The sequence below is a fragment of the Cygnus olor genome, chromosome 6 (assembly GCF_009769625.2).
Source record: "Cygnus olor isolate bCygOlo1 chromosome 6, bCygOlo1.pri.v2, whole genome shotgun sequence".
Lineage (NCBI taxonomy): Eukaryota > Metazoa > Chordata > Aves > Anseriformes > Anatidae > Cygnus > Cygnus olor.
Window position 1 is genome coordinate 5977630 of NC_049174.1, and position 21647 is coordinate 5999276.

At 39.2% G+C, this 21647-nt stretch overlaps 1 protein-coding gene across 2 annotated transcripts in view; it reads right to left on the reverse strand.

The window, feature by feature from the left end:
* ZNF804A (zinc finger protein 804A) overlaps positions 1-21647 on the reverse strand; it is a 147557-nt gene that overhangs the window by 15042 nt on the left and 110868 nt on the right. For both annotated transcript variants that reach the window (XR_005821081.1, XM_040561602.1), the window contains exon 2: positions 21476-21619. Coding sequence is in view for 1 of the 2 variants with exons in the window: in XM_040561602.1 (XP_040417536.1) it covers positions 21476-21619 (144 nt within the window). In the remaining variant the exon portion in view is untranslated. The remainder of the gene's footprint in view (positions 1-21475; positions 21620-21647) is intronic.

The following is a 21647-nucleotide window of genomic DNA, read 5'->3' on the forward strand; positions in this document are numbered from 1 at the left end:
TTCCTTTGGAAATTATCAGCAAGAACCAAACACACACTTCATTAGTACATGATTAATGCCCTTCCAGCATAGTAAGTCTCATGCTTAATTTGACATCGTTCTGGTGCCTGTGTGTCTTCTGCTCCCTTACAGTGCTCCCTCCTGCAAGATTCAGATAGCATTCTGGCTCACACCAGAACAGGGCTCCAAGACTTTGACAAATAACAGGCTCTGGACTCTAAAGTAAAACTTTTGTTGCTTTTGTTTCTGAGATAACTATGTTTTCCAAAGTTGACTAAATGGCCCCAGTGTAGCCATTGTGCAAAAACATTGTTAGAAACGTGCAGAATTGCTGAGTGCTGCACACTGAATATTTCCCTATGATCGTTAGGAACCATGTCTGTAAGAACAGCCTGCTCTTACTGCAAGCTTTAGGATATTTTTTGTTAGTTTCAGCAAAAATCACCAGAATACCTCATAAATATTAAGGCCAAGACCAAAGAAAGCATCATAAAACCACAGAATTAGCATCTTGCCTATCAAATTAATGTTACAAGATAATGAAAAGAACATAAAGCTGACACACGTTTGTACATCTGGAAAGTGATTACATATGCTAGTCCATAATTTAAAAGTATTTATTTTAATGTCTCTAGGCCCAGTTCTGCTTCTCTTGAAGTCAATAGAAAAACTCCTGCTGAGCTCAGGGAGAGCAGCCTTTAAATTCTGCATGGCAATTTTCAGCAATGCTTAAGGGAGCTTCTTCAGTCACCAAAATTAAAGAGAAGATAGGTGCACATCAGTTCTCTTTTTAATGATCACTTGACCTATACACCCACTTCTGCACCATTTAGGACTCTAATTAAAAACGAACAACATACATAAAGTTTTAAGTCCTGTTAAGACATGGTTACACTAGCAATGCTAGAGAAAAGGGCAGTGCTGTAGAGAAAGGGCTTCAACATGCAGGCTGCTCTGAGCGTGGGGCTGCCCTCAGACACAACAGCTTGTCTTTGCTTCTTCTGCATGACAGCTGGAGTGACATCCTGCACCGCACAGGTCGCTTCATACAGCATGTGTCACTTTCTAGCCCCACACCACTATCCCCCACCTTCCTTTCACTCCAGCAGGGTAACGTAAGTATCCACGCTAATCTTTCTGAGCATATATTAATATCTTCAGGCTTGACAGTTCTGCTGCAGCCCAAATATTGATTCAGCAAGGCACTGCCTCCTGATATTTTCAGGCAGACACTGGTACAAAACGTACTAAATGTTGAGGACTGCTCTGTTCTCTGGCCATTTACAGCTTCCCACACATAAAAATAGGAGCTCTACAACATCCCATTTAAACTCCATCTGTAAAGCTTTAAGCTTTTGGAAATCTCTCCCCTTTGAACACCATTCATGTTCTAAAAATCATTTCACAGGAGCCATGGCTTTCTTGCACAGAACTCCCTTTAGAGAAAGGTCACCTCTACCTCTTTGGAAAGGAAATATTGGATTTCCCTTTAAAATCACTTTCTAGGCAGTGACGATAAAGCTACAAAACGGATGGCTCCATGCAATGCAAAGGTGTTGATGGCTCAGCCTTTAAAGCTGTCTTTCGCTCATTTTGGAGATCCTTTTGCTGTCTATCGCATGAATAACTTACTTGGCAGTTCTGAGTTGAAACTTCACCCAAGAATTCTTCACTCCAGTGTCCTCCAATGCCTATCAGTGGCTACTGTTATTAACCGCCTTTGTACCTTGGACAAAATGATTCACTGCATGTCCAGCACTGAAGCTCTCTGTCTCTTGTAGGCTCATGCTGCTGTTCTGATTCTTTCTCCTTCCTTACACAAAACCCTTTCTAAAAGTACATTAAAATTGCAAGCAGAAATGTTGAGATTATATTTTCTGCTTTCAGCCTCTTTGGTCAAAATGGTCAGTGACATTTTAGGAAAGATTGCCACTGAGACTGAAGTGAGCCTACCACTTCTTAAATCTTTCCAGTCTTTACATGTGCACAATGACTGAAAATGAGGAAGTCATATTTACAGCCAGGTCCTTTAAAAGATAGTTCCTCTAATCCTTGAAGGATACCCTAATAACAGTGATGGGCTGAAGTAGATACGTGAATTCCCTCAAAGTGAGCTCTTTATTTTAATTCTCCCTGTCAGAGCTAAAACACAATAACTTTCTTATACTGGTTTTGTATTGGATCACTGAGCCACACAAAGCCTCTGTGCACAAATTGCTTCTCATCAGCAGGATGTGGTCCTTGCCAGAAATTACCCCAAGACCATGACAAGCTTCTTCAAAGAACATATAAATTTGAGCAATGAAAACAGAGGAGAACAGGTCTTTGCAAATTTGACACGTCTCACAGCCACAGGTAACTGGTACCGACCAAATTTAAGTTACCCTTAAGACAACTGTTAATACCATTCATTCAGATTCCTCTAAGAGAAATGCAAGATTAAAGAAAAAATATTAGACACAAAGACTGCATCTAATGTAATTTAGCTTATGCTTTCCTTTTCAACCATCTAAATGAAATGTGTTGTAACATAACTTTGATAACATACCAGTGACGTGGCTGTAAATAGTAGATATTGGTAGCAAGTGGTTACGAGAGCACCGCCTGGTTACGAGAGCACACATCTGTATTTATGTGTGTCTTCTAGTGCATCACTGCTTTTGCAGAGTGAAATATTAATAACTGCAGAGCAAGGATGTATCTGTCACTACCTCATGCTTAAGTATTACCAAAGTTATCAGTAAATTACAGCCTAGAGGCTGCTGAAGGAAAACAGCACTATAATAGAGGGCCCCAAAAGTACAAGCACAAGATCATAGCAGAGGCCTTGAAAGTGCAAGCACAGGATGACACCAGAGTCCCAGGGCTATAAACAACTTGCCAGTGTTCAACTACAGCTTGCTAAAGGAACGCAGCTTCAGAATATGGGTAAAACTGGGTTTAGGGATAAAAAGAGAGTGACAAAGTATCCAACATATGTGAAACAATCTCTCTATATATCAAAGCTGACTAATATAGAATTATGAGCCACTGAAGACAGAGCAAATAAACAAATATCTCTGTTTGTAAACACATAAAAATGATCCCCAGACAAAACTCAGAGCGTGGATACACAAGCCATTCACTTCGCCCTCTTCCTGGCTAAAAGGAGGAAGAAACCCCCAATGTCATCATCATACCCCCACATGAAGAACTCATGATGCTGACAGCATGTAATGATGCTTCCCTTTCTACTTCAGGAGCACCGGAGAAGGACTGTAACACTGCAAAGTTTTTGTGTATCTGTGTCATTACCGGCAATGAGCTGTTCTAATTGGATAATTTGGACTGTAAGTGCCAATATCATTGCAATTGGCCTAATAATAATTCCTTCATTAGGCTAATACTTGAGCTAAACTAACAACAAACCCTTGGCTTTGCACGGAGGATGCGTTTTTTCCCCCCACGTACCGGCAGAAGGTGTTTGGTTGGGGTCCCCCCCTCGAGGACTGGCTGCTATCAGCAAGGATGAACAAGGGGCAGGACTGAGAGCCAGCACAGCAGGTCAAGCTTGCTGGGTTACTGTATCCAGAAGCAATTCAGGGCAATGTTTCCTCGCCTAAATCGGATATCAACCTTCCAGGAGATAATTTGCTCTTGATTAAGAAGCACTAGGAAATTAATAAAAACAATAATTAGCTAATGAAGCGCAGCTCGAAATGTACCCAAATCTCAGTCCCCATTCTTAAAGGCAGAAGGCAATTTCTAGAGAAACCTGGTGATACCTTTTTTTTTTTTATTAACCTTTTCATTCCTCTAACCACAGTCAGGATAGAAATACATCCACTCTTACTACACAGGTTCTTATTAACAGTTGAGCATCATGCTAGGAATAAAACACAAAGCAGCATCTACAGCACTCAACTATGAAATCTGCACCGCTACATGTTCAGGCTTTGAAGAAAAGAAGAAAAAGAAGCACAAAGGAAGTTATCTGTCTGACATGAAAAAACAGGTGCAATTAACCAGGTGGACCTTCTGTATATCTCTGCAGAAGACAGATTTAAAATGTCTAAACTCAGTGTGAAGGTATTTCTGGATAAAACGCTGCCACAGAAAATGGAAAATGAGCAGAAGCTTTATCATTTCAAGGTCAACATTACGATGTGTAGGGGGGTAAAAAAAAAAAAAAAAGTGCTTTGCACTCTTTCCCCCCAGTAGACAAAAAGAAACAACACACAAGCAAGCAAAAGTACTTTTCAACAAAGAACTGTCAGTGATAGCTATGAAAACCGTCCGTTCTTCTTAATAGATCAGAAAAAATAATCTTATTCTGAGAACTCTCCCAGCTCTGCAAACAAACCTCTTACCATGCTCAAGCTCTACACAAGCATTACCACAGCACTCTGCAGACTATTTCTGCAGCAGTCTTACACTCAGGAGTCAAAACAAGTATCTTCGGTGATATTTAATTTGGCACCTCTTGCCTAGTGGTGAATTGTCATATTTTTTCTGTTTTTTTCTAAGGGCATTTTTAATGAAGAACATAGGAAAACATTTCCACAAATTTGGTGTCAAATTTCTTTACATATTTCTTTTCTGAAGGAGAAGAGGACAAAAAACAAAACAAAACAAAAAACAACCTTCTCTATTCGAAACAGAGAAGCAAATCATGACATTTCCTTCTATTCCAGCAGAAATCTGGCTTCTTTCTGCTCAAGGTATCTCCCATGGAAAACTAAATACTTCAGATACCTGACCTCAGTCTTCACAATATCCCTTAAATAGGCTGGTCTTAAAACATTATTTCTGTCTTAAGGTCCTCATGTTACCACTCCAAGATTTCTTAGCAGTAAGCTGTTGTGCCCTCTGGGTTGGGACAGGAAAAGATCTGTAAAATGCTTGCTTCTCCCTGCCACATCCTCTCCTTTTTTTTTTTTTGCTGAAATGCCACAGAAGATGTTTAGAGAAGGTTAGAAGAGCAGAAATTTACACAAGTGATACTTTCTTCCTTCTGCACATCTCTAGGATTTATTGTTGAAATTCTCCTAATAGCAGCAAAGTGACTCATCCTTTATTAAAGTCTTGAAACAGTTCATCAAATTGTCATCCCCAAAACTATTTCTTGCTTGTTTGCGTAGGACGCAACTACATAAGTCACAAAAAGACTTAGAAAGGCTATGAAAAATTCAGTTTCATTTTAATAAGTTGGTTGTAACAGTGCTTTCCATTCTCATCAAATCTTATTTGCATGTAGCACTTTACAGGGGACAAATTGAATGCGGCTATGCCTTGAATTAACATCTCGTTGCTAGGATTTTAGCACTTTTTTAACCTACAAATTAAGAAGGATAATCAAATCCTAGGTGAGAAAAGTGCAAATGACCATCTTCATGGAAGAAAATAATCTTTTATACTGATAGCTGTCCAAAACTTGTACAAATAATTGCATGGAAAAATGGAAACTAGATACAAAATATAAGGGCCATTTAAGTGATTTTGCACCATTAGTATCTCTTGAATTAAAATATTAATATTTTGTAGTGTTAAAACTTCAAGTTCTGATGCACTTTTGGTGCAATGGGTAAAGTTTGGTGAAGTCTAAGAACAAAATCACTGAGCACTGAAGTTTGGATTCTTGGCTTTTGTGAATGACTTTCTGCCAGTAATTCAAAGCCCTCACCAATACATCATGTATACACAGCTGTATAAGCTACAAGCAAAAGGTGGGTCTATTCATCAAATCCACATGCATTTAAGGAGTCTAAGTCCCCAGTACTTCTCGCCAATGAAAGCTGATTAGTATTTTTCAAAATGCAATAAATACTTCTGGTAAGATTATGCACAGCTTTACACCCTTAGTTTAACTAAGTGTTGAATTGCCAACTGCTCTGTGCAGACAGCCGCTGCAGTTTGGAGGCGATCTGTTCTTTGGGACGCCTGTGCAGGACTTCAACAGTGACACTGGTAATCACATCTCCAGAAGAAACAGCTCTGCAAGCCACTGAAGTGATGGCATAGAAAGATGGGATGCTGGAGGTAAGGCTGAGCCAGGAGCCCGTCCAGCTTTGTTGTGCTGTGTAATCTCACAGCCTTGGAACTGGACACTAAATTCCTAAAAAATATAGGACTGACATTGCTAAACAAGAAGATACATTAGCACAACTCAGGCTTGCTTTCCTTTTGAACAGCTGTTGCAGAACAAATCTCATGTGCCTACAAAGAGTACATGTCACTTTGATAATGCAAACCTTCCCTTCTGCCTGTGGCAGTATCACAAGGAATAAGTCATTCTGTTTGAAATTCCTCCTGACCCTCAAGCCACCAGCTAGTGTCCTATATGCAACACACCTGCAATCTGTACCTGATTTATGTTTAGTACCAGTGAAAGTATTGCCTTTTCTTCTGTCATTCTGGAGAACTCCAGCCCTCGACACATCAGCGTTTAACAGGCTCATGTTCTTCTGGTCCGCTCTGCTCCCACTCATACTTCCCACCTCTTCTAGCAATTGTTGCCACAGAAAATGCAATTACTGCCTTTTACATAATTAATTTCTTCCAACTCAAAAGAGTGGCCTTTAGAAGGAATACAGAAGGATATATGAATCCTTTCCTCTTACACTCTCCCAGTCCCAACTATGTCTAGCTCCAGATATTTCCTGAGCTTTTTCCAATTTCAGTAATCACCAGCAAAACTCTTCAATTCCTTGTCCACGCTTCCCCTCAAACCACTCACTTTTTAGTTCTTACTGTATACTTTGACAAGGGTTTCCTTTGTATGCTTTTATGCACTGCATATGGAGCCACCTCTTTTTCTCTGTTTTGAAGCTGGTTGCATTAATTTCATTTAATGGCCATAGGTCTTATAGGAAAAATAGCAGCTAGCCAGGCTCCTAAGTGAGCCTCTTTCTTACATGTTAAGCAGAACTGTACTCCTCAGAGTGCGAGTCTGTAGTGCTAGTATCCTCTCTTTCCTGTCCTTTAGCAGGTAGATAGACATCCCAAGACCTTCCCTTTTTCCATGGCAGCTCAGTTCCTTAAAAAGATTTTTGTCTCTCTATCAAAAGACATTTGGAAATTCAAATAGGTTGTACAAGAGCAATCACACTTATTTATGCTTATTAATACTTTCTAAAGTTTTTAAATGCTTGGAAAGCAAGATTTCCCTTTACTTGATGATTCTTCCCCAAAGGAGTCTAGGTGTACACTAAGTGTAGACCTTATTATAGCTTCCAGTAACTGCCTATCATCAAGACTTCAAGCACCAAAGAGAAGTTTTAAGTATTATGTTAGATATCACCATCAATAATTTAGCTACACCATCCACAAGGTCTTCCAGAACTAATGAGTAAATACCATTTGATTCCAGTGGTTCCTCAGTTTTATGTATTTGAACTGTGAAGTCTTCCAATGCTGCTTTGGCTGCTGACAAGACCTCTGTTGAATTCCTCCCAACCTACACCTTCCACTCCAAACAAAAGACTTACACAGTGTGAAAATCTATTGAGGTTTTCTTATAATGAATACTGATGAGAAATTATTAATTCTTAAAAGTGACTGGTTAGGGAAAAACTGTCTTGGGGTGAGGCAGAAAATCTCCACCATCTCTCCATCCACCAGCAGCAAATAAATGGCCAATCTAGTGTAAAATTTATGAAAGACTAAGTCACGTTACCTCATATGTCTTTTCACAGTTAAATGATTTGATCCTTCCTTTTCTTTTGCAATGGCTCTCTGAAGTGGGTTTACGATGGAATTGTCTTCTGTTTTCTCACTCTTAATTATAAAGGTAATGGGAGAACATGAGGTGACATTTTTACTAAGAACTGTTCTTTCTAATCCCCGGGGAAGTCAAGAGTTAGTACTTAGATTACCAGGCTCAGTCCAACTGGAACATGAAAATACGACTCAATTTCTTATTACAAATTTTGACAGTTCTGCCTTTCACTCTTGGGGATTCTGAACATAGTGAAACAATTAATTACACCATCTTAACAGAGGTCATTATACTTTAGAGTCAATGACCTGGAAAGAAACAGTTTAGAGGTCTCTCCCAGTTACTGTGTGCTCCCCATGCTATTGAAGCTTCACCATTTTCCAAGTCAGAAGGCGAAAACTATAGTAAAAAATGTAGTATTTTTGCTTATCCCAAACTTATCTTTCCTATATCAATGAATTCTACAGTGTAAGAATGTCTTTTGATTTAATTTTCAGGTGCTGGATTTGAGGAGTACACCTGTATCACTTCATTCATCAATGAAATACAACCACCACTGACTCGGACCATGGCAGCTGCTCGACAGTGCACACCAATTACACCTAACGGCGAGGATGGGAAGGGAAGTAGGCACTATAATCAGCTGAAGCTACAGGGGGGACTCGTAACAGAATCTAATTACCTGCCTGGATTTTGGCCAGGGCTCTACCAGAGATACTATCCTTGCTCCTAAGTAAGCAGCCTTGGAACTTCAATTATCGCAGTGGTCAAGGTCTCGGTTTTATATCTTGAAGGCAGCAACTCCAGCAACACAATTATATTGCTCCAGTACTGACTCAAAGGAGAAAGTGCCACCCGCTGAGGTAGCATCACATCCTATAGCACATAAATGTTAATTAGCGGTCCTAGTTTTTCTTATAATTATGAGATGCTCTAACCTGCACAGTGTGAGATTTGATGAGATGAGAGCACTGGGTGGTATAGCTAATAAATCAGTTTACTGTACAACCTCATTTCTTTAATGAATAGCAAATACCTGAGCCGTAGTAAAGCAAGAGCCCCAGGCATACACTTGCAAACTGAAACACTGGATTTAATTTTTGCATCATCTCTGGACGAGGGAGAGCTGACTTACCACTGGCCATTAGAGAACACACTCCTGTCAGGGGACAGCGCTAAGTGTAAACCTTGATGTAAGAATTTAAAAAAAAGAAAAAGGGAAAAAAGAAAAAATGAGTGGCAAGGCCATTATGGGAAAATAACCCAACAGAGGTACAGTTTTCATAAGAGAATAACTTTTAAAAGCTGACAAGAGCTGTCAAGGTGTCAAGACAGGTGAAGAGCCAGGACAATTAGCATACACTAGGCTTCAGTCTACTGTGGGGGGAAAAAAGCATGATTTGTTTTGGACAATTACAAGTTAATAAATGGAAGTGTCAGTTCTGTAGTTATTTCTAGAGCACCCATTAAAACCTACTAAAGGCCAAAACCTTTCACAGTTTCTGTCATGGTAAGCAACACACCACCATTATTTTATATTCCAAGCAATATTATTGTCAATGACAGTAGTTACAAATGCCCAAGAAAATATTTCCCTTAGCAGTGTACCAGGCAGTTTACTTGGCAGAAGTCATCTGTGCTCACAGATTTTTATTATCAACACTGTATTTTTCCCCCCACAAAGCACACCCAGACAAATGAGTATTTGAAGTGAAGTGCTCTGTAGGGCATGCCATACCACTTTATATCCTCCAGCAACACACAAAACCTACTCGGGGAGTGAAAGGCACCCAACTCAGAGCAACCACCACTGCAGAGAGCGAAGCAGACTTCTGCACTCCCACCACCACTTCCCGCAGGACACGAGCTCTTCCTCCCGTGAGTGCAAGGGCAGGCAGGACACCACACCACTCACTGAGCTTGTGGGCTGCCCTGGCCCTCCCCAGCCCCTGTTCAACTCCAACCTCACACAGAGCCATGATCTTGTTTGTGGAAGGCTCGGCCCAAGAGTTAAGCAAGCTCACAAACCTGTTTCCACAGAACCAAACCTGTTTCCACAGAATCAAATTAACAACCACATTTGCTTCATCCAGAGCAAACGGTAGACCTAGAAGAGATACAACAGCATGCCACAGATCAAGTATCTCCATTCAGATGGCAACTCAAGGGATTTGCAAAGGATTCAAACCTCTCCATGCATACCCATAGAGGAAGCCCCTGCGCAGAGGTGAATCCACACTGCATGATGAGCAGGTAGTGAAACTCTGCTCAAAGGAGACATAAACCTTGGATTTATCTTGAATCCTTACGGACGGAAGAAAAAGCTTCCCAACCCCACACTTTTCAATACACAATCTTTTCTCCTCACAATTGCTGAAGGAAAATGATTTGACATGATTTTTGCCTTGTTGATCTTCCTGTTAATCAAGTCAGAAAAATGAGTCATTAGCTATTTTATCATCCCTTTGTTCACAGTCAGACAGGTGTGCAGATCCAAAGCAAAATACTAGAGCAGTGTTTGAAAAGAAAATCTGCTACCCACAGAGTAATTTGGAAAAGACTATCTATTATTTAAGATGTTATCCACCATTATTTAAGTAAAATTACCCCCCACCTTATCATCAAAAATGAAGTTTTTCTCACCTACCATTTTAAGGCTGCCCAGCTGTCACCACTGCAAATTCTATTTTTCAGTTATGAGAGCTCTGCTTGGGCACCCAGCCACTCCTCCTCACTGTGAGGAAGTATTTTTGATTACATTAAAAACAAATAAATCCTAAAACAGCCTTGGGAATAGCATATGCCTTGCAGGAATGTTGGCATGGGGTAGATGGACATCTGCTTCAGTCCTGACCTACTTCTAAGCATCTGAACAGAAAAACCTCCTTGTAAATAATCCCCGTAGAGTACTGTTTTAGTTGTTAATCTCCCAGTGATTTTGTGGGCATCCCAGAAACTTTCTTTGCTCTTCCAGCTCTGAGTTGAACTCGGTCATGTTGGGTCTGGCCATCTGAACTTGAACATGTCAGCAGTGTCGGCCCCCAAGGAGTAACTCAGACTAGAGCTTTCACAGTGCAAAGCAAGAACAAAGTACTCACCAAAAGTGTTATAGCCTTTGTGGGCTAAGCAGCTTAGGAGTGAGTTTATAACGCTCACAGTTAGACTCCACCAATATAAACTAAATGATACTTGTAATATATTTGGCATTATAAAATGAATACCTTTTTACCAACCTTACAAAGTAGGCTGGTGTCAGGAAAACACACTAATTGCAGTATTCCTTAGAAATGCAAGTCATGTTAACTATGCGTAGGAATGAGGGAAGAAAATGAAGTGATCTACATTGGTTGCCTGTGTCATCCTCGCGTCCAAATAAAGGAAAAAAGAAAGATTCATTAAGCAAGAAATGAGCCTTGAGATTGGCAGAGAAGAAAAGTCTCCTGCTGGGGCAGAGAAGTGGCACTGCAGAGAGACAAGGTGGAGGGAGAGGTGGCAGCAGCCTACATCTTCTAAAACAGACAAAAAAGAGAACCATTCGTGTTACTTTAATGCTTGCTTAGCAGAAGAGAACAAAAAGAGCTAAGGATGAGTTTGATAAACATCATTTTAATGCTTCATTTACATTTTCTAGTTTGTTCTATTTGCGTGAATCCATTTTCATACAAATACACCCTCCCTTTCTTTATCATACCTAGCAGCAGCCCTGTCTCATACAGCACCTTTTGTCTATGAGACAGAGACTATTGAGAACCTTAAGTATACTTTAAAAAGTGCCCTGCTCTTACAACGCTCTCTGCAGCCGGTGTCTGGCTGGCCAGGGGAGGGACACCAAGAATAGCAAAGGAAGAACATGCACAGAGATGGTGAAGGCAAGAGCTGACCCTAACAGAGTCTGTAATAATGTTAACAACTGGGACTGTTGCAATCCATCTCTTCCATGTTCTTGTTTAGAGTCTCAGGCTTGGTTTCCTCTCTTTCACGACAAAGAATTTGTAGACAGACAATCTCTGTGTAGTTAACAGGTGATATAACATTATGAGATCCTGTCTGTACCAAATATAAACATGCAGTTGCCAGTGCAAGCAAGCATTTAAAAGCCATACAAAAAATATACAAAAAAAAAAAAAAAAAAAAAAAGTAGTTCACACTCACACACAAAATAATCATTAAAGAAGGTGAGTTTTTTCATTTAATAGATTTTTGTCATTTCCTTCACTTTCAGTGACAGAAAAGGGAATATGGGTTACATGTTCAGAGCTAACTTTTTGCATGAACTCTTGGTAGCATTAGCATATAAAGTTGACAGCAGCGAGCTGTACCAGAGAAGCTGTGCATTTAAAAGTAGCAGCATTAATCATGAATGAGCTTGAATTAATATTATTTATTATTTATATTATGGTGTGCCTTGGGTTTCAGTCAGTTCTAATTTAAGAAAAGATGCAACATGCTGTTCCTCCTTCAAGGAAAGAGAAGGATGCCTACAAGCAAGAGACAGTCACAAAGACTGGCTGTATTTATACTGTCTTTTGCACACTGAATGTGTTAAAAAGAAATAAATAAAAACCATTCACCCAGGACATCAACACTTTCAGTCACTCAATGTTGAACCACAACTCTTCTGCCACATATGGAGACTTTGGAAGAAAATGAAAGGTTCTTTACAGAATAATTGAGGTTTGTCACAAGGATGCTTGTCATGAACAACCATCGATGAAAGCATAGTGAGAAACTAGGGGATATTACTCAAATAACAGCATATAATATCCTTGAAATGAAGGAAAAGGCTAGGCAGAACTCAGAATAGAAACAGGACTGACAGGAAGGGCACACTTCTGATTGTCCTTTCAACCAACTCTTGAAATCTTCTTAAAATAGGGCTGTGGTTTGTCTGCCGATGAAGTTCAAAATCAACAGCATTCCTGTTTGCTTAATCTATACTTTTTGGTGCCCATGGAGCCCTTATTTTAATTCTTTCATTTGTTGCATGACGGTGGGGAAAGTTCAACTTAATGCGTCACTCAGATCCTTACGGGACAGTGAAAGTTGTAGTGTTAATTAAAAAATAAAAAAGTTAAAGCAAAATCAACTAACCACTGAAGCTCAAAACCAAGAAGCCAACAACAAACACATGTAAAAGGCTCTGCAGTGGAATTGTTCCAAGACAGCATTGCCTGCACATTTAAAAAAAATTAGAAAAAAATAATCTAAGTACCTAATTTTAGGTTTTGTTGATTGTGACTAAAGCAGTTTTGGAAACTGAAGATATTCTCTATAAGCTGTTACTGATCCATAATTAAAATATTAATAATTACTGTAATTATAATTTCTAGAATAGCATTAGACTGCCTAAAGAAACTACATGAATGGTTGTCTGTGATCAAGGCCTACAACTTTTCCTTAGATTTACCTTCAGTTAAACACTGTCCCTGTAGAGGTCCCAATGTCCTACTGCACGCAGCCTGCAGACTGAGCAGGATTCATTACCTGAGGTTAAATCAAGCATCTCTTCTATATATATTGCTTGTCTAGTCACACCTCCTCCCAAAATGCAACGCTGCTTGCAATGTTATGTTCCACCAGTGGGTCAGAACCATGACTTAAAAAAGAACAAGCTCTTTCTGAAATGAATGAAGTATTGATTTTGCATGGATCAGCAAAGAATGCAATAATTACCTTAAGATTTACTGTGGCTTGCACTGAAAAGGTTGCTCAATTTTTCCCAATGAACTCCCACGTGTAAAACAGCACGCATGTGCTGCAGGGCATAAAAAATAATTCTAGCAGAGGTCCTAAGGGAAAAAAAATCTGGAAACATTTTTGGGGGGATGGGGCAATAAGTAGGAAACCATAAGGTGGCTTCTGCAGCATCAGGCATGGAGCCATTCGCATGCACCACTTAGTTGTTTCAGCAAATTAAATCATGTTAATTTCACAAAAATGAGTCACCTTGAGAGGTCAGAACTTAATACATTACTAGCAATGTATGTTTGCCTTTCATTTAAGAAAGCTTAAAACTTCATTGCGAATAACATTTTCCTATGTGATCGCTAGCAGCTGAAAAGCATGGAGTAAAAAAAACTCTTTTCATGTTATTTGTTGCCTACACTTAATCTATATTCTACTCAATTACTTTCAGGACAGCAATCGAACTGCCTTTGGAATTTGTGAAAATTACAGAAAATATATTCAGTTGATTGGTTTGAACTTTGAGCCATAATAATGCTTGAATTAACTTTGGGAGATTGATTCTGTTAAAGCGTGAATAACGACAAAAAAATAGAATATTTTTCTTCCAGATAATTGTTTAGCTGATCTATAGGCTAGCAACAAAGCATGTGATAGGTAAACACTCATTTGATCTCAAAGACTGTGTAACTCAAGCTTTTAATCATTTCTCCCCATCAAAACACCTTATGCCAAAATATGTACTACAATATAGAGGATCCTTCAGGAATCACGTATGGGAACACTTTATTATTTCCCATTTTCGAATCCTAATTATTATCTCAATTCTTATCTCAGTGTTGAACAGAAATAAGTATTTTCTTTTGCAAAAGCTTTGGCCAAACAGCAGAAAGTTATACTGATACAGTAAAGCTTAGTTTAAAATTAGCCTTAAGTTCAGCTAATTTACACACATAAATTTTCATGAATTTATTTAGAAAGATAAAGATCAACTGAAAATTTTTAGTACAATTTAAAAAAAAAAAAAGCAGTGAACCACACAACAGCAGAAATGCATGCTGGGGAGATAAATGTGCAGGATATACTAAGTAAATCGTGTTTCTTTATTCCTCACTCTTTGGGTTGGGGCTGTGGTTTCTTTTTAACAACCTATGTTCACAGTGCATAGTTTTCAGTTTATGATTATTAAAAATAAAAAAAAAAAAGCAAACGAACAAACAAAACATTCAAAAGGCACCTTATCATGGAAACTGAAGCATGTTCAGCAGGGCCTATCAGGATATTCAATAGTTATCTGAGTGACATGCTAACGCAGACACAACTGGGGATGACTCTAGTGCAATGTGTTGCTGAATAAAATTTGTACTAATTTTGCATGGAAATGTACTGTCAGTGATTTAACAGGTTATGAGACTGACCGCAATATTGAAAAGGATAAAGAAGAGAAGGATGCAGTAATCCAAGACAGGAAAAATGAAGGAGAAAAAAAAAAAAGCACGTAAATACCAAGTTTCTAAGCTCAGAAGGGGTTGCATTTGATTAAGGCTACTCCTGTATTAAAGAATGGGCTCCTTGTGGAGCCAGAAGTACCAGCATATGGCATTAATATTCTGTTTGCAGACTATCCATGGGACCAGACAAGGTATATGCTTTTCTACAGTAATTATGTTTCTTCTAAAAACACCTCTTCAGGAAAAATAAGTCAATTAGATAATCAAATATTATTACAGAAAAGAATTTCCTAAACTCAAAAGAAAAGAAAAAGTTATGCAGTATCTTTCCAGTTATAATTGCCAAAACAGGAATGTAGTTACATGTTTTCTTTGGTAATGAAGAAACAGAATGCTAGTTAGCAACAAAACTGAATTCTGTGGTATTAATATCTTACTCAGGATGCCCTAATCTAAAGTGGCAGTACAAGTTTGGAACTAAAGAGTGCCTAATTACTCTAACACTGATACCCATCAAGAAGCCAATTTCTGGAATTAAAATTTACAGCCAAAATAAAAACTGGAAGGAAAATAAATCAGCTTTTCTTTCATTCATCAAAGAGTGTAGGAAGTTTGTCCCTGAATACGTTCAAATATTCACAAATAAAAACCAGAAATGAACTGTTTGATTTTCAATTATACTCTGCCCTCCCTGTCAGCATCCAGCTGCTGCATTGCCCCAGGCACTTGGATGCCAGAGGCAGAGCTTCAGGTGCCTTTACAGCACGGCAGCCGACTGAAGGAGGCAGGGTTAATACCAGAAGAAGCACTCCTGTTAGCCCATCATCTGTAAAGAGACTCCCACCTGGAAATTCCTCTCTGGCATTATGCTCTGGATACATTCTTTATATTTCAATGGAGCAGAGATCCTCCGTTCTGTTTCTGTTTTGGCAGAGGAGGGGTTGTTTCGTGGTTGTATGTGGGCTACAAATATATATATATATATCCAAAGGAACACATGCGGCTGGAACGTTTGGTGGTGTTCCCTTAATATTTAAAAAGGATGAAAAGATGAGCATATTCTCCTAAGGGAAAAAATTAAATATAGGAAGAGGCAAAATTACATTCGGTGACAGGGACAACAGTATTCAAACAAAATTATGTGGATCCTACTGCTTCACTTTCAGAAGCTAAGTTTGCCCATAAGGGCACACAGAAATATTGCTTTCTTCTGAGAAACAAGCTGGAGTAAGGGAAGGAATAGAAAATTTCTCCATTCCTGAAAGTTTGGCTGCAAGAATCCTGACTCTGATATCGAGAGTGATAGGTCATCAAGTGCAAAGCAGAGAAAGCACATTGACATGTACTGCAAAAAGGTATTTTCCCTTGCAGGGAAAGGAAAAGATAATGCTCTGAGTGCTTCCCACCCCTGCTTTCTATAAGCTACACCCAACCACATGCACAGGATTACATTTTACTCATGAGGGCACGCAGCAGCCATCACCACAAGCACATTGTTGCTGTCTGTCCCACCAGCCCTGCAGCAGGGGAGCTTTGCCCCCTCAGCCCCAAAGGACCCAGTGGTTTTGACACCAATATAACCATATGGGCATTCTTCTCATCCATGCCTAGCCTCGATGGTGCTTGAAGAAGGAATTTATTTCATCACTCTCGGGGGTTGTGATGGCTGTAATTGCTCACCACAGCCTTCTTGTCCACTCTGTCATCTTAAACATCCCTTTCTGGCCAGCTCAGTGTGCACTATGGTCCAGGAAAACACAACGCTGTTGCCAGCAGCATTGAGTTATGTCACGTGTCACATACACACATCATGCTTGTTTTGCTTATGAAGCAACTCTTGTGGAACTTTTTTGAAGTTCTTAAGGTTTTGCTCTGAACTAGCATAAACCTTTTTTTTTTTTTTTAATTGTATTGCTCTAGAAGATGACACATTTTTGAGAATTGTTGTTTCTACACTTCCAAGATGGCATACCACGTGTTGGCTTAGTGATTCAAATAGCTGTAGCAGGACTCAACTTGCAAAAAGCTGCCCGGGAAATGCAACACAAAATACTGCTGGCTCCTGGTAAATAGTGCACGTCTTTCACTTCTGCAGCTGTGGGACTGAGCTACTACAATCCTTGTTCTCATCTATTTAAATTCTGTTCTTCCTAACCCAACATAAAATGATGCATATGCAGAACAACTAAGGGGCAGAAAATCCCTACTTCTGTCATGCATTTCTGTTGTTTTGAAGTTACAGAGAATAAAGAGCAGTGAGGCGTGTTAAGATCAAGTTTCAACAGAACACAGCTTCCACTGACAATCACCCAGATTTCCTGAGGTACCATGAGTGCATCCTGGGAACTAAGTCCTTCTTTTAAGCATCTTTTGTCAGGGATTTCCTATCTGGCCATCCATGAGGTTTCCATAGCACTGAAGAGGGCTACACGAATTGCATAGGCTTCCCTGACAGATATAACAAACCCTGAGGATCACAAAATTAAAATGCTGCTTAAAGAAAGGCACTTAAAAACTTTTTCAGATGTTTACTAACAAAACACGGACATTTTGTGAATAGCAACTGGCAAAAGACAAAATGTACAGTGGCAAGCAGAAGGGATGGGATATATACATTTCCTTTTTATTTAATTTTATTTTTGTAATGATGTAATGATGACTGTAATGATAACTGCAAGGATTTGTGGCTTTGTTTTTTAAATTGCAGTCAGAAAACTGGCATCATCCAGTTATCTTTGCTGACAATACTGGAATCTGCATGTGTGCTACCTGCTATACAGCTCTTGCTTTACACCTTACACGTTTCCATCCTTCATCCTTCCTGTAGGAGGTATACGTTTAGAAAAATTACTGTATTATCATTATTTTCATGCCTTATCACATCCTTCCACTTAAGATTTTCTTTTTCTTCACCTATATTCATTGAAATGTTTATTCAAAGACACCAAGATGATCAAAGGTCAGATTTCTGATGGGCTACAGATCAGTATTTGCTGACCTATTTGGTATTAACCTCTTAAAATGCACAAAGAAGAAAAACATGTAGAGAGAGGAGAAAAACGTAGACAGGAGAAAACTGTGGCTGGAATAGGGAAAAGGACATCTACTAATTTAGTCTTCCTCTATAATTTGTGCTTTAGTACCTCCATACAATTTTAAATACATTTTTAGAGCAGGGAGATTATTTTCATCAAGGGAGACAGCATTTGCAAAATGACCTCTGATTTTGTGGGGAAAGTTTTCTACTTACAATTTACTTAATTGATTGTGTTTGCATATCTGGATGCAAATACATTAGGGCTCTTACTTTCATTTTTCACCACAGCTATTCTGATATTTAGAAAAGCCGTCCTGGTAAAGGAAAGAACAACAAGATCAGGTGCGCTGCTGTGATATTGGGTGATTAATCAGAAGGTCTGGGATGGAGAGGAAGACTTTCAAATTCAAGAATAAAACCATTTCATTCTCACAGCAACAAGTCTCTTGAGGAATGACTGATGCAGAAGACCCAGCTGTGCGATACAGCCTTCTTCACTGAGAAGACAAAACAACTCTCTGCCTCTGAAAGGCTACGAGACGGTCATTCACAGCTTTAGACTTGATGCTCTGCCACATTTATCAAAATTACAGCATTTCTAGTAACACAGGCAGGATTTTTTCCCCTACCCTGCATGAACACAGCACTTCAGAGAGCTCTTTGTATGCTTCCAAATACTTCAGAAACTCTGCATAATCACACAGATTTTTGAGTCTCAAAAGCGGGTCTCAAAAGCTGCAGTCCATGATTTTAGACCGTCATCATCAAACAGTAATTCTCTCATTAAGGAATCATACAGGTTCAGCCTTAGTTACATTTCTGTCTGAATTGGGCTCAGAACACTTAGTTTTAAAGATACCTGCACTCAGTTTTGTTTTCCTTCTTTTTTATGTCTAGGTTTTCAAAGCAAATAAAAGAGTTCATTTGTCTCCATTACCACTGACCTTACCTTGCAAGTTACTTTTCCAGGATTCTTAAAGGCTACAGATATTACTCTCCAAACCATATTGTCTAAACTAAGAACAAGAAAGCACTAATAGAGGCAGGTGGAGACCCTGATACCTTGGTCTGAACTCCTTCAGGTCCTGGGAAATAAAATTAGTTTTGCCCTATTCTTTCTTTCTGGACTACATACAATCTGAAAGCAGGGTTTCAGAAGCTAGATGAGACAATAAATCAAAACACAACCAACCCTTGACAGTACAGGGCCCCTCATCCAAAGAGGGGGAAATCACATAATTATAAAATCTTGTATTTTAAGCCTGGAAATTTACTGTGCTAGCAATCTTTGAATTGATGGAAAAAATAGAATATGTACAGTAACACTGAGGTACAGAAGCTGGAACGAAGATTTTCTCTGAGAAAGCATCCCATGGCTTAAGACTGTGTGATAACAGAATGCTCAGTTAGGATTAAATAAGGCTTTTCAGTACAGCTGGGATGAACTCAGGTTTGGACAGAAGTTTTTCATCTGGTTGATCATTGGAAAGACACTGTCGGGTGCTGGGACCAGTGAAACCAAACTGGCTGCATATGCTTACAACTGTTCTGGGATCATGGGAAACTTTCTACAAGTGCTTCCCCTTACCTGCCCATTATTAGCAGAAAGGTGTGATTGAATGGAGAAAGTTGGAGAAAAATATGAAGCAAAATCCACAGACAGGTCATTTGTTCATTCCCCTCCACTAAACTGCCACTGAGGTAGGAAGTTTCACACCAAAGAACAAAGCATTCAACATTAGCATCTGCAAATGGCTCTAGCAAAATTAGAAAAATTAGGTTGCTCACAAAAAAAAGACATGAAAAATCAGTAAATCTGAGGGAGCCTGCACAGCAGCATTTGCTGCCTACCCCCTCTTTCACCGAAATATGGAAAGAGGAATGGTTTGTTTTTATAACACCTGTAGAAACTGCCATGGAAAATGCTCCAGAAGAATTAAATCTGACTTAACATTTTAATCTCAGGAATCGATGGTCTTATTTTCCAGTAGTATTACAGAACATTTTCACTTTATCGAAACAAGCATCCATACAACTTGTTCTACTGGAGAACTGGAAACTTTTGTCTGATTTCCCACCAAGGAGGTTAGAGTCATGGTTGTCTTGTGTAGGAAGAGGATGGCTTCTTGGGTTTCATCAGCTACATCCACAAAGACACATACAAACACAGACACTGAGGCCCCTACCCAAAAGGTGTAGAGGCAGGATCTGCTGCACTCCAAATGCTGGTGTGGTGCCCAGCATCTCCTGTCTAAAGCGATTAAAAAGGAGAAGTAGCTGTGTGAACCACTGAAAACAAGTCTAATGCCTGACCTTGCTTTCAAAATCCATTTTTCATCAATACTGAATAGAGAGAGGAGCAATTACTGCAGCCTTCAGGTTCTCATTATTTGAAAGTGCTTCAGAGCACTTTAAACATTTCTAAGAAAGTTCAAGTGGGGAAAATTCTGTCCATCACTTTATTCCCTTGCCCTCCATCAGTGAGGTGGTGCTGTGTGACAGTGCCTGAAGAACCAGTTCCAGCTGTATTTCAACTACAATAATTTACAACTCACAATAAGTATCTATAGGATGCAAGGAAGCTACCTGCTAGTTTCTCATCTAATACAGCTTGCTTTCTCTCCAGGTTGTCATACACTGCTATTGTTGATAAGGTCTACAGCTCCATAGTTCACAACACTAAATCGAAAACTCACAAAATCTAAAGCTGATAGCATCTGCCCTCAGCCTGAAGGGAACTACAGGACAAAAGGAGATTCAATTAGAATGAAAAGCAATCAATCCTGATCAAGGACCCTATGATTTCACCAGATAAAACAAAGATAAAGGATAACTACCAGCTAATTGGACTAGGTAGAAAGTTTCTGTGTGGTTAGATCATTATGTATCTTTTTGGTGAAGTCAATGCATTGCATTTTCCTCTGAATAATACAGTTTTGACCACTCTGGAGACCGTGAGGTTGCACTGGTATGCCATTGCCTTATAAGACAGTTGCATTGCCTCTCTCACTGTTATGATATAAAAGCAGGATACGGAACTTGGAGGTGCGGTGATAAAACGTGGCGGTAAAACTGTAAATACCAATGTTTAAAAGCTTACACTTATCTTATTGTGAACTGAGCCAGAAACTTTTCACTACCTTGGTTTTCTATATGCAGTGCATTTAAGTAAAATTATGGCCCATTTCATACACATGCAGTTGTGAAAAGAAAGTTTACCAAAGACTATGTCAAGCTTCCTACCCACACCTGTTGTGACACAAATGCTTCCCTGAAATCTCTTAAATACACCACAGCATTTAATGATATGCAAAATTAAATTGATGACAAGTGAATTCTACATTTACATTTTCATCATTCCTTGTACCTTTTTACCACATAACTGTTCACATTTCCCTTAGAGCATTCCCCATTCCTTACAGCTCAGAATTTTTGGCTGTAAAATCTTCATGTTATGACTTGTTTCTAAGAAAACTGCCTATTTTTGCTTCCCAGAATCTGAAATTTGACAACTGTTATTTTCAAGCCAACCTGTAGGACATGGAAACCAAAAACGTCAACATACCTGCTGGAATTAAGTTTAAGTAGTGAGCAGATTCCTCTTACCTGTTTGTGAGCATGATCATATGAGTTAATGTGATTGTCAAACTCCTGATGTTTATAGTACTGCTTGTCACAGAGTTCACAGTAGAAGTTGGCTTTAAGATCTTCCAGGGCTTTTGCTATCGTGTTTTTCTTTTCAGCATAATCCTGGAGGGGGGTGGGAAAAAGGAATTTT